The sequence below is a fragment of the Quercus lobata genome, chromosome 3 (assembly GCF_001633185.2).
Source record: "Quercus lobata isolate SW786 chromosome 3, ValleyOak3.0 Primary Assembly, whole genome shotgun sequence".
Classification (NCBI taxonomy): domain Eukaryota; kingdom Viridiplantae; phylum Streptophyta; class Magnoliopsida; order Fagales; family Fagaceae; genus Quercus; species Quercus lobata.
In genome coordinates, this window is record NC_044906.1 from 42,207,029 (window position 1) to 42,220,656 (window position 13,628).

General features: G+C 34.7%; 1 protein-coding gene across 1 annotated transcript; it reads left to right on the forward strand.

Annotated features, from left to right (window-relative positions):
• The first annotated feature begins 8,696 nt into the window (after positions 1 to 8,696).
• LOC115980909 (beta-xylosidase/alpha-L-arabinofuranosidase 1-like) lies at positions 8,697 to 11,721 on the forward strand. Its single transcript, XM_031103107.1, has 6 exons — positions 8,697 to 9,164; positions 9,248 to 9,553; positions 9,649 to 9,818; positions 10,024 to 10,124; positions 10,222 to 10,995; positions 11,105 to 11,721. The coding sequence occupies exons 1-6, from the start codon at positions 8,697 to 8,699 to the stop codon at positions 11,710 to 11,712; spliced, it is 2,427 nt and encodes an 808-aa protein (XP_030958967.1). The 3' UTR covers positions 11,713 to 11,721.
• The last annotated feature ends 1,907 nt before the right edge of the window (positions 11,722 to 13,628 follow it).

Here is a 13,628-nt window from a genome sequence, read left to right on the forward strand (position 1 = left end):
CTAATGGCATAGTGCATTTACAAGCTTAACTTGTTATGTATGCACTTATATCTTTGTGGGAGAAATCTTGAAAACTATGTGTGATTATTGTAAATAAATCTTCAAGCTTGTCATGAATGATTGGTCAATAGTCTTGATGGTCTTGATCCTTGCATAGACTTGTACCTATATCTCTTCCCACTTTATTTTTATGTTTTTGCCAAAAGAGCTCACCAAATGTAAATCTCAAAATGAAAAGAGATTATGAGTTGCAAAAGCCTGTCGCATATATTAGTCTTTAACTAGGAAAAAGGGAAAGCGGCTCTTGTATTGAAATGTATGGTGCTCAAAAAGCCAAAGGCTTATTCTCAATATTGAAATATAAAAAATTTTAAGCACCGATCTCAAAATGAGATGTATTGTTCAAAAAAGATCAAATGTTATAATTTGTAAAGAAGTCAAATGAAAAGCTTTAAAGATATGTAATCATTTTCTTGTGGGAGGTCATATATGTTCATTTCTATAATTGAGATAGACCACTTGATTTAGTACTAGTTGTGTATGACTTGATTGAATTGATCATTGAAGCTTCACTCTGGTCTAAGGACTATTCCACACTTGATTCACACACACAACACACAAGTTTAATGTTTTTCATTGTTTTTTATCCTTAGATTATGTTTTTGGGGGTTTTATGTTCATAGTTGGGATTTTCTCAAATGGGAGTTGGAAAACTTAACTTTTGACAATCTTTTTGATTAGGCTTTGTTTTAAATGATGATTTGCTTTGGATGTTGGACTCTTGTGGCAAAAATAACATGTATTTAGGCAAGATTTTCATTTGTTCATGCATTGTTTAACATACATGTGTAGTGTGTGCACTCTATGTGTTTGATAAAATGCCCAAATGGAATTTTCTCGTTGTTTTGGACTTCGATGAGTACCAAACTTTAGAGATCATCATAATTATTCATATTTATCATGTTTTAATCATTAGTTGTGTGTTTTGTACACCTTGCCCCATGAGTGCTTACTCATGCATTGGTCATGCATCTCACATGCACACTAGATGCACTCTAGATGCACTCTAGATGCACCTTTGCTGCACACACTCTAACACTTGACATGTTTTGCAATTACTCATGTTAGTTAAATTTTTTTAGACCTTTTAGCACATATAACATATTCTTGTGTCTATGTCATACCTAGGTTTATATCATCTTCCATCATCCTTAGCATATCATGTTCTTTATGCTTTGTAACATTTTTTAAAAGGGATTTTTTTTGTCTTTTGATTGAGCTTTATTTTCTTATTCATCTTGCACCCCTCATGCATCTTGTCCTTGTTCATATCTCCTTTTCTTTCCCTCCTTCCTCTTGATTCATTTGTCTATTTGTGACAAAAAGGGGGAGAGTATACCGGTTTGTATTGTCATTTCTATGTGACTCATGTGCACGCTTTTAGGGGGAGTAATTCTACCTCGTGCACATTCGTAGGGGGAGAAATCCATAGGGGAGATGCATATATCAAGGGCGAGAAGACATTCTTTTATGAGAAAACCTTGTTTTACCTTATACTTGTTTTCTTAGTGTTTTATGGTGCTTTGTGTTCTATGCTTTATTGCTCTCATCGCATCGTGTTTATGTGTTGAATATGCATACATCCTTATGCTTGTTCGAATGATCATTTGCTTTACTATGTGGTTATTGTAGTCATTTCTATATAACTGTTTTGGTGTATGATCAAGTTGCTCATTTGTTTCACATCATGTTTACTTGATCACAATTTACTTATTACATTATTCTTGTCCTTTTATTACTTACTTTACCTTGAGGGTCTAATGTGTTTTGTACAAGTGTTTCAGATTACATGTATATATGTTCCAAGTTCATCACAGCTCCTAAGATTCATGATAGGGGGAGTGATATGATAGGGGGAGAAAGAGAGAAAGAGAGAAAGAGCTTTGTGCTACATTAACTATGTTTGCTTTGCTCATAGTTCATGATTATGCTTAGCTATTTAAAATATTGTGTTTTTTACCTTACTGTTTTGTAGCATTTTTTAGCACTTTTAGATATTGATAATATGTCTTGAGTACCTCACACTTGTGCCCTAGTAGGATCTTGTTCCTAGATGCATATACTTCATGTATTGTGCATTGGTCATGTGTTGGACATACAAGTAATCATAAGTGATTGCTATTTACTTGCATGTCCAGATGAACACTTACTTGCTAAATGTTCATTGTAGTCATTCTTTAATGACTGAACTTGTTTGATCAAGTTTTTTGTGTACATGATATCTAATGTTTACAAACTTGATCGCACTATGCTTGCTCATGTACATACCTTGCATTTAACTCGTCATAAGCTTAATGAAAGTTTTTGTTTGTGTGTGAGTGTTTCAGGTTATAGGTATAAACGTGTAAGTGCTTCACAGTTTCTAGATTAGGTGTAAGTGAGTTTTGCCAATGTTCCCAAACTCATGTTTAAGTCTAGAGTTTGTTTTAGGGGTTTTGTCATGTAATAGCCAAAAGGGGGAGATTGTAAAATTGTGATTTACAAATATGTATCTTGTTGGCTTTTATTTCGTGCCAAATTTGATTGTAATTATATTCAATCTTTTTTACCTTATATTTATTGTGGGGTTTGATTGTAAGGGTTGTGTGTTAGAGAGAGAGTGTGAACACTCAAGCAATTAAAGCCAGAAGAGTGCTCGCGGGTATCTCGTGACTAAGCATCCCGCAAATGTGCCTTGCACATGACTAGACTGCGAAGAGTCAGTATAGATGGAGACAGTTGTGTTTCGCAAGTATCTCGCGGGTAAGGCCTTCCCGCGAGACACCCACGAAATATACTGTTTTGCCAAATTGTGCTATTTGATACACACTTTCTGTACCCACACTATATATACCCACATTACCCACAAATGTTGAGGAGTACTTTTGAGAGAAAACCCTAGCCTCAAACCTTGAGAGTTAGAGATTATCATACCCATATATCTCTACACATATGCTTGTGGATTTCCTTAACTCCTACCTCTCCATTTCCATACCATTGAGAGGTTGATAGTCCAAACACTTACCACACCCTTTCAAAGTGTCAAGTGATAGTTTGGTGCTTCTGGGAAGTATTAGAAGAAGCCAAAGATGGCAGATGTAACATGGAGCTTGTTGTGAGATCCAGAGAGCTAGACAAGACACGGTTCCAAGAAGCCTTGTTGGAGTAGGAGCTTGGAAGGCTTAGGTACATCAGGTAGATTAGGCTCGGAGGGTCACTTGCTAACCCATGCATCCCAACTGATTGTCTAGTGGATCGATTACCGCTTGGAGGACGGCGGAGAGGTTTTTCGCCGAGTTCTTCGGTTTCCTCTTCGATAACATATCGACGTGTTATCTTGTATTTGCATCTCTCTTCCCTAATCTTTTACATTCTGTTTTACTGTTGTGTTGTCTTGATTATGGATTAGATTAGCTTGTTTGTTTATCCGCTCGCATTTACACTATTCCACACTTAGAATTAGGTTAGTGTAAATCTTTCGATCCGTAACTTTAATTTGGGGGTCTAAACAGCTCTTGTGTTTTTTAACACATTTTCGAGCTTTCACATAGTTTCATAAAATACCCAAAAAGGCCAAATACACTTAATATACCGAAGTATGAGATGACAAGATTGGATAGAACGAGGCAAAACCAAGAGAAAATTAATGCTTTGGGCCGGATTGAAGCACATCTCAACTTCTCTAAAGGATTCTACTTAGTCCAATTGTGCAAAAGGGAAAAGAAATAGAGTTAATGTTGTGGTAGATGATGATGATTATGTACCACCTATTGGTGACGATGACAATGATGATGAGTCATCTAATTCTTTAATCCAAAAGGTACTATAAATGTGATGTCTTGTTTGCTACAATAGATGTTATTGTTATTAGAATTATTATATTAGATAATAACTTTGTTGTTCCATTATTTGTAATGACTTTTTTGTTCCATTATATGTATGTTTGTTAGTTATAGATGGCATCAAGACGACTTACACGCTCGCGAGGCGAGGTATCTTTTCCAATGGTCCAATCTACGGGAACACCTCCTGAAGCAAATCCTGTCTTTACTTTTGAGATTATACTTCACTTAATTTAGCTATAATGTACATGGAATGTATAATTTTTTAACATTGATAATATCTAAATAGGATTTACTAGCAAAAATACCTGTGAAACAACATGTGGTATAGCAATACGGGCACTTGTTGAGAAAGGTGTTAAGTTGCTAGTACGTATAGCTACAGAATATGTTGCTCCTATTAGGAAGAATGCATGCAAGCTTGTCAATGAAATTGGCGTACAAATGTGAAGTAATATATCCAGTTACAAAGTGAAAAATTAGAAAAATTTTGATGTTGCTACTAGAGATGTGATGTTTCAAAATGTCGCAGTAAATTTACATTGATGACGTCTAACTCATCTTTGTTGTCACTAAGCATATTAAATTCATATAATAATACTTTTATAATACATATACACTTTATTTCATAGGATCAGTTTGAATTACGTACAAGGAGATTCCAACTTGGTAACAAAAACATTGAATACAAAATGTGGAAGATTATTGAGTAGCAGCTCCAACAAGTTGCATCAGGCTTATAAAAAGCTCGTAGAATCTCATGGTTCTGACTATGCAAGAAGCCACCTGCAATAGAATGCCACATTTGAGCAGTGGATTGGACTCATTGATGGGAAATGGCCCAACAAGGAATGGCTGGTAAATATTTATGCGTATATTATTATTATCCAATGTTTACTACATTATATTGTCAAATAATTAGATTAATATTTAGATGAAGTAAATGTATAGTGTAAGAGTCATGATCTAATAAATATCTTGAATGCTATTTATTAGGAAAAATCAGAAAAAAAAAAAATAAAAAAACTCTGAAAATAGGAAAAAAAACTTCAAGCAAACATAGATGCGAGACAAAGACACTTGCTATTACGGTAGATGAGGAGGTGCGTGTTTTTTCATTTTCTTAAACCTTAGTGAATTACATGTTGTGATTAATTAGCTGTATCTATCTAACACTCGAATGTTAATTAATTAGACAAATAATAATGGAGGTAAAGTTCCTGAATTGGCAAATTTTTTTAAAGATGTTCATTTCAATCCAAAGACAAATATGTGGATACACCTTGAGGATGAAGTGAAATATGTATGTGTATCACTCCATCCCTATTAATGTTATGATTGTTTCAAATGATAGGAAACTAATTTGAAATGATAGGAAACTAATTTGAAAGTACAAGAGGAGCATTGTCAAGATCCTAATGCAATTCCCCTTACCCAAGTGGAGATATCAAACATGGCTTTTAAGAAGAAATCTGGTATTGTAAAAAGACTTGGCATAAGACCTTCACCTTCTCTTATAACCACCGTCTTATCTAGTTCCTTGGTAGAATATGTCCATTGTCTAGAAAGTGAGATAATTGAGCTCAAAGAGGCAAGAGCTAGGGACCAAGAGGCTCAAGCTAAGCAAGAAGAGGTGCAAAAGAATATCCTTAACTTTTTGAGGAGTAAGGGTTATGATGACACTCTTACCTATGAGGGTAGTTTGTCTTCAAGTTAAAAGACTTATTGGTTAATACTTTATTTTAGCAATTGAGCCGCACTACATGGTGTGATTACTTTTTTAATACATTATTTGAAACTAATTGTGTTACATTACACTTGAAAATCTATATTTGCTTTCTACAACTTATATATATTAGGAGTTGTGATTTTAAGGTGTGGCTACTCTTAATTCATTGTTAGAAATGTTTTTTATAACATAATTAATGTTTTTACTTTACGATTTTAATGTAGTATTGTTTTTATATTTGTGCAGATTTCTTATTGGTGGCTTTTAGGTCATTTTCTTTTGGCACTACTTGAAGATATTTGAGGACATCTTCTTTTGGTCCTAATTATATTATGCTAAACTTTTTGTATTGTTATAAAACATCTTGTGTTATTGTATGTGTTGCAAACAATTTGTATGGGTGGATTAAGTTGGATATTTGTTTTATTTTTTACTTGTGGAATGTATGGATCGTTTTCTTATAAATGTGTTATTCAAATGTGAGGTTTTAATAATGTAATGATAGGTTACAGGTTAATATCAAAAACATAAAAAATAAAAACAAAAAATTAGTTTTAGCGCCGAATTTTTCCGTCACCAAATATAGCCCAAAAAAAAAAATTGTTTTAGTGATGAAATATTTTGTTGCTAAATGTAGTAGAATTTTTTAAGAAATAGTTTTAGTGACGAAAATTTTAATCGCTACAGGTGCCTGAATTTTCTTAAAAATAGTTTTAATGACGAACTTTTTCGTCACTCTATGTACCTGAATTTTCTTAAAAATAGTATTAGCGACAGAATTTTTCATCACTAAATATGATTTAATAAAATAAAGTGTTTTTGGCGACAAAATATTTTTGTTGTTGAATAGTGTTTTTGGTGAGAAAAAAAATTTAGCAACGAAATGTTTTCGTCGCTAAAGTTTTTATTTTTTTATTTTTTAAATAATCGAACCTTTAGTTAAGAAATTTTTCATCGCTAAGACCTTTAGCGATAGGGTATTAGTGACAAAATGAATTTCATTGCTAAATAGTAGATTTCGCCGCTAAAGGTACTTACGATAAAAAACTGGACTTTTAGTGACAAATATTTTCGTCACTGAAAATACATTTTGTTGTAGTGCCAAGAAGGGAATCGATCTCCAATGTGGGTAACCTCAAAGAAGGCTTCTACCGTAGAAGTTATGCACTTGGGAAAAATGACCTAAATGGTTTTAAATTCAATCCTCTGTTTTCTCAAAGAATGGGTCTATTAATGGGTAAATGACCTAAATGGGCAATCTATTGATGTATGCCTCTATTCCCACCACTCGTGCTTCTCTCTTATTTTTGTGTTTTCTTTTATTTTCTCTTTTTTTTCTTCCTCGCTCTACCTCTTCTTCTTTTTTTCACCATCTCTTTTTTCCTCCCTTTTCCCGTTATCTTTATTGTTCATAGTTACCACCTTTTATACTGTTTACCATGCTGAGATTTGCCATTTTTACCCTCAACTGCTTTTGGCTCCTTATGGGTGTCCTTCCAAGACTGCCCACTGGCTTGCTAGCTACTCAGTTACTACCATTGCTCTAAATGTGTTGGTTGCACCACTCCTCATTCTCAGACAAAATGGCTTGTCTTGTTTCTTAACTTTCTGTTTTCACTACTCTCATTTGTATATGGATTAAGTCTCTCCCCACCTACCTCTATGGTATGCATCAAGTGGTCTCAGCTCATACTTACTTCTTTTGGGAGAGATGTTATCCCAGTAGCACATTTCTCCATAAAGAAGTTTGAGCAGGGACCCCAAAATAGACCCCTTCTTTCTTCCCACCGCTAGACCACACTCTCTGATACCCTTGACCCGTGGTTCACCTCCCATGTATTGGCTAGGTACAAATAGGTGGCATCTTGGCCCTTTGTGCATGCTCCAGTTCCATCTTAATTTGTTTCTTTTTGGCCTTCACACCATTTTTGTTGCTTTTGTGTTTGCCTGATTCTGCTGTACATTCTGGTTGGTATTAATTTATCTCTTGCAGCGTGAAGGACGTATGGGCTTTTGGGCTCATGTTCACTGCCTTTCATCTCCTCTTTGGATTGGTTATTACTTGGGCAGGAGTCATCATCTTCCTTCTGAGCCCATATTTTTCTTCCTTGCGTCTGTAGGCCTTTTGGCTATTGCTTTCCCATATCATTTCATCGTGCCTACTATAGCTTTACCCTCCTTTCGCTTTGTGTTACATCGTGGGCTTGTGGGCTGCCGTGTCAGCCCACTTCCTTGTCAATTTTCTGCTCAAGGCTTCCCAAGCCCACTTTTCACATTTTTGACTCTCTTGGGTTTCATTGGTCAACATTTCTACTGCACTAGCCCATTTCATCATTTTATTCCTCGGGCTTCCTTGGCCCATTTACTACCTCTTTACCTCTTTTACTCCCATAGGCTTTTTGCTAGATTCTTTGGGCTTCCTCGACCCAATTACCACATCTTTACTTCTCTTTACTTCTTGGGCTTATTGGCCTTTAAGCCAACCCATTGAGTTTACTAACTCATTTCATGGGTTTCATCGGCCCAATTATTCTCTCTCTCTCTCTCTCTACCTCTTACTATTCCCATGAGTTTACTACTTCATTTATTAGGCTTCCTCAGCCTACTTACGCTCTCATTACCTCTTTTTATTCTTGTGGGCCTGTTGGGCATTCTTTACTATTTCTATTTCATTTTCTTTATATTGTTGGGCTTCTTCTACTGTTGGGTACTTTGTCAAAAGTAGGCATCAACAAACATTATTTGGTTAGATTTAGGTCGTTCAATTCAGAAAACAAAAAGGTCGTTCTATGTATAGATAAACACATAAAATCCTATGGCGGGAAAACTAAATCCAGTATAACAGATACCATTACTTTGTTATGTTTAGGTTGTTAAATAAACAAATATACTATCAAGCGTCGAAACCAGAAGTCTACATAAAATACCAATCGAGAAGTAAGCTTATCCTCACAATAAAGAGATACGCCAACTCACAAGTCTAATTTTTTATTTTTTATTATTTTGGATATGAGATCTTCCTTCCTCTATATATAAGAGCCTTAATGGGCGAGTAGTATTACATGCATGCAAAGCAATTACAAGCCATGGCGAGAACACTACTTACTTTTCTGCTTTGCATCTATCTCACTTTGGCTTTCTGTGTCATATACACTGATGCAAGAAAAAGAGTCACAAAAATAGGCCGTGATACTGTGACCCCTGGCCGTAGTAACTTCACCTATATATGTGATCCCGCCAGGTATGCCCAACTTGGATTGGATATCAAATCATTCCCCTTTTGTGACAAGAAACTTTCCTACCAAGTCCGAGCAAGAGATTTGGTGAGTCAAATGACGTTGTATGAAAAGGTGCGACAGCTAGGAAATCGTGCTTACGGAGCCCCAAGAATAGGCCTGCCTGAATACGAGTGGTGGTCTGAGGCGCTCCATGGTTTGTCCAATGTCGGTCCAGGTACCTTTTTCGATGATTCAGTAGCACATGCAACTAGCTTTCCCACGCCGATTCTCACAACAGCTTCATTCAACGAGTCATTGTGGAACACAATTGGGAAGGTAAAATTTAACCCATTCAGTTGTATTTAAAGATTAAAGTATTCGTTTTTAATAAATATGCTAAACTTCCTTGCTGGATACAGGCTGTTTCCACAGAAGCACGAGCATTGTACAATTTAGGGCATGCTGGATTAACATTTTGGAGTCCAACCATTAACGTAGCAAGAGATCCAAGATGGGGAAGAATCATTGAGACACCTGGTGAAGATCCATTTGTAGTTGGCACCTATGCTGCGAATTACGTGAGAGGCTTGCAAGATGTTGAGGGAACGGAGCACTTTAAGGATTTAAACTCTAGACCGCTTAAAGTTTCTGCATGTTGCAAGCACTTTACTGCCTATGATGTTGACAATTGGAAAGGAGTTGAGCGTTACAGTTTTGATGCCAAGGTAACTACTCTATGAAAATCCTAATTCTAAAGTTGATATACTACTATGATTCAAAAACAAATTAAAGCAAAGTATTTATTGATTTTTATTTGAAGGTGACAGAACAAGATTTGGCAGAGACATTTAACCGACCCTTCCAAATGTGTGTTGAAAATGGTGATGTTAGTAGTGTCATGTGCTCTTATAACCGTGTTAATGGCATACCTGCTTGTGCTGATCCCAAACTCTTGAAGCAAACCGTTAGAGAAGATTGGAATCTTCATGGGTACAATCTAAATTCTAATCTCAATATCAAAATACTATGGTCCATTTGAATTGAGGTAGAGGGAGGGGGAGTAGAATTGGCCAAAAATTAACCTTTTTTAAGTTAACTATACTTTACTTCCTCCCACTCCTCAATTCAAATAGACTCTAAATTTTAATTAGGATGCTATTTTTGTAATTAAGACTAATATTACAATTTTTGCCAGATATATAGTTGCAGATTGTGATTCTATTGAAGTAATGATTAAGAACCACAAATGGCTAAACGTTGACAATGAGACTGCAGTTTCATACACACTACAAGCAGGCTAGTTAATTATGTGCCTTTCCTATTCATTTCTTTCTCTCTTTTTTTCCTCGTTTTGCTTTTTTGTTCACTGACATTTAATTTCTTCTTGGTTTAGGTTTGGATTTGGATTGTGGAGTTTACTACACCAATAATGTTGAAAATGCTGTGAAACATGGGAAGGTTAGGGAGGCACTTGTAGACCGGTCACTACAATACCTCTATGTTGTGCTTATGAGGCTAGGAATATTTGATGGACACTCACAATACAATTCTCTTGGAATAAATGATGTGTGCTCTAACGAGCACATCGAGTTAGCGGCAGAAGCAGCGAGGGAGGGAATTGTTCTTTTGAAGAATGATAATGGAATTTTGCCATTGGCAACTGGAAAGTACCCTTCCCTAGCAGTGGTTGGACCACATGCTAATGCTTCCACTGCCATGATTGGAAACTATGCATTTGACCCATGGAATAAAGGTACTCCATGTCGATATATAACCCCACTTAATGGCTTCTCCAGTTATGGAAGAGTGAACTATGCAGCAGGATGTTCAAATGTTAAATGCCCCGATGGGAGCTTGATTGGCCCAGCCGTGCAAGTCGCCACAACATCTGATGCCACTATAATTGTTGCCGGAATTGATTTATCAATTGAGGCAGAGAGCAGAGACAGGTTGGATCTCTTCCTTCCTGGAAAACAAACTGATCTTATCAACCAGGTTGCTAATGCTTCAAAAGGCCCCGTAGTTCTTGTAATCATGTCGGCCGGAGGTGTTGATATCTCCTTTGCTAAGAATAACCCCAAAATCCATGCCATCTTGTGGTCTGGATATCCTGGAGAGGAAGGTGGTCAAGCCATTGCGGATATTATTTTTGGAAAATACAATCCAGGTAACATCCAACTTTAATTCCGTATGCCAATGCATATCCACCTTGGTTAATTTCATTTGTACATACATATTAATACATACATATTCTTCTATATTAATTTTTTTTTCAGGAGGAAGATTACCCGTTACTTGGTATCAAGCCGATTACGTTGACAAGCTACCCCTAACATCCATGCAATTAAGGCCAGATGATAGCAATGGCTACCCAGGTCGAACATATAAGTTCTTTGATGGCCCCACTGTCTTCCCCTTTGGTTATGGCCTCAGCTACACAAAATTCAACTATACACTAAAAGCCGCGACAAATAGACTGCAAATAAAATTGACAAAATTTCAACACTGCCGTGACCTACCATATAAAAATGGAACCTTCAAGCCCAGCTGCCCGGCAATTGCAATAGATGACTTGAGATGTAATAAAAAATTTAAACTTGCAGTTGAAGTTAAAAATGTGGGCAACAGAGATGGGGATGAAGTTGTTTTGGTTTACTCACAGCCCCCAGTTGGTATTGTTGGAACTCATATTAAGAATTTGATTGCGTTCCAGAAGGTTTTTGTTGCAGCTGGGACGAGTAAGACTATTCAGTTTGCCATAAATACTTGCCAGGGCTTGGGCATTGTAGACTCCTATGGTAATGCTCTCTTGCCATCTGGTGCGCACACAATTATTGTCGGTGATGGTGCAATTGTTTTTCCAATTCAATTAACATATCGTTAGAGCTGTGACGGTGACCGTGACCGTGACCTTGTGAGGAATGATACTTTTAATTGTATTATTATTGTTGTTGTAACTTGTAGTAACTTGCAAGTCTATTTTTGTTACGATTTTCATAGATAATAATATAATTTTCTTTCCTTATTACATCACTCATTGTGATTTAGATTTACTAATGCGTGTTGACTTTATACATTTGCACAAGTTAAATGCGAATGATTTGTAAATAGAAATAGCAAAAGTGCAAAATAGTCACTAAACACTAAAAGATGCAATCATTATTTTTAATTTTGATTTCAAAGAAAGTATGTTTCTATCTAAATGCAATTAAAGAATAGCTATATAACAGATGTCTTAAAGGAATTTGTTTATAAATCATTTTAAGAAAGGTTTTATGGGAAAAAAAATTAATTAATGTTTTAACAACTTTTTCTATTTTCCAGAAAAGTTGTATTAAAAATTTCTTAAAATGATTTGTTAATAATTGCACTAAGGACAACTGTTAACATGACCAACAAAAAATTTACTTTAAAGCAATCAATAACTTCCATATACATAATGACTGATGACTAGCTTCCTTATTTGATGAAATGTTTTAGGTGAAATTTTTTATTAAAATTTTGTGCATGGATTTATATTATTACCGAAAAAGAGATTGAATATTATTATGCTACAAAATATTTTCTTTAAATATTTGAAACCTTCACTGTATAACTTTTAAAAAAAAAAAAAATTGACTTTTTTTTTTTTAAGAAAAAAAGTCAGTAACTATAAAACAAAATTATTTTTTTCGTTGAGTATTTAAATATGGTAAACCTTAAATTCAAATGGTAATCATTATTCAGTGTTACACTTGCATTGACCTTTGAATTTTAAATTTTTTTTTTTTGATAAAAAATGTTTGCATGTTTTAAAGAGCTATTTTAAGAGTCTACTAAATAAATAATAAATAATAATAATAATAATAATAATAAAACTATTTTAAGAGTGATTTTTTTTGGAAATGAAAGGTTTTTTTTTTTTTTTTTTGGAGTGATTTAATTATGCTATTAGATAACAGACACATAATTAATGATACAATTTTGCAATATTCAAAATGGAGATGCAACGTCCATTACATTTTCACAACATATCATAAGTGGTAAGTTGTTATTAGTTCTAATTTGAATTCACAATTCAAATTACTTTTGTCCACCAATAACAATTTTTCACTTATGATTTATTGTGAAAATGTTGTGGATATAACATTTCTCTTCAAAATAAGCTATCTCACATACCCTATCACATAAAACTTCAACTTGCCTATGGGTGGTAATTCGTGTTCGCATGTTCAGTTGTGTTGTATTGACTTATAAGTATTTGACTATATGGTTCGACACTAACCCAACATGTTTATTAAATAGGTCAAGATTTTCCAACCATAACACAACGTGATTATTAAATGAGTCAACCCATTTATCATATTTTATCAAAGCAAGAAATTTTTTTTTTCTAGTATTAACTAAATTGATATGAACTATGAAAAACAAAAGTAAAAATATTTTTTAAATATAAAATTCAAAATTAATGAGTAATTGCATAAAAAATAATCCTTCAAAACTAGAACATATCTCAATATCACAAATAATTAATCACAATATGTCAAAGAAAATAACCACAACAATTAATAAGAGTTTATATACCTAGTGTTTTGAATGGTATATTAATATGACATTTAATTAAAAAGGTCAGATGGGTCGAACAAGTTTTGTGGGTTGGATACGAACATAACATGTTTACTAAATGGGTCAATTGTATTAACTTGAATATGACACGACTCTATTAAGCCTCAACTCATAATTTGTTAATTTCATGTCACGTTGTGTCGTGTTTGCGAATTGTGTCAGATTTTACCGCCCCTAATTTAGGCCCACCAAAAT

Excerpts from the sequence above, each read along its gene's own strand:
- LOC115980909 (XM_031103107.1), top strand. The coding sequence starts at position 8,697 with ATGGCGAGAACACTACTTACTTTTCTGCTTTGCATCTATCTCACTTTG. Across the intron at positions 9,819-10,023 it reads GAAGATTGGAATCTTCATGG|ATATATAGTTGCAGATTGTG; the intron begins GTACAATCTAAA and ends AATTTTTGCCAG. Across the intron at positions 10,996-11,104 it reads TTTTGGAAAATACAATCCAG|GAGGAAGATTACCCGTTACT; the intron begins GTAACATCCAAC and ends TTTTTTTTTCAG.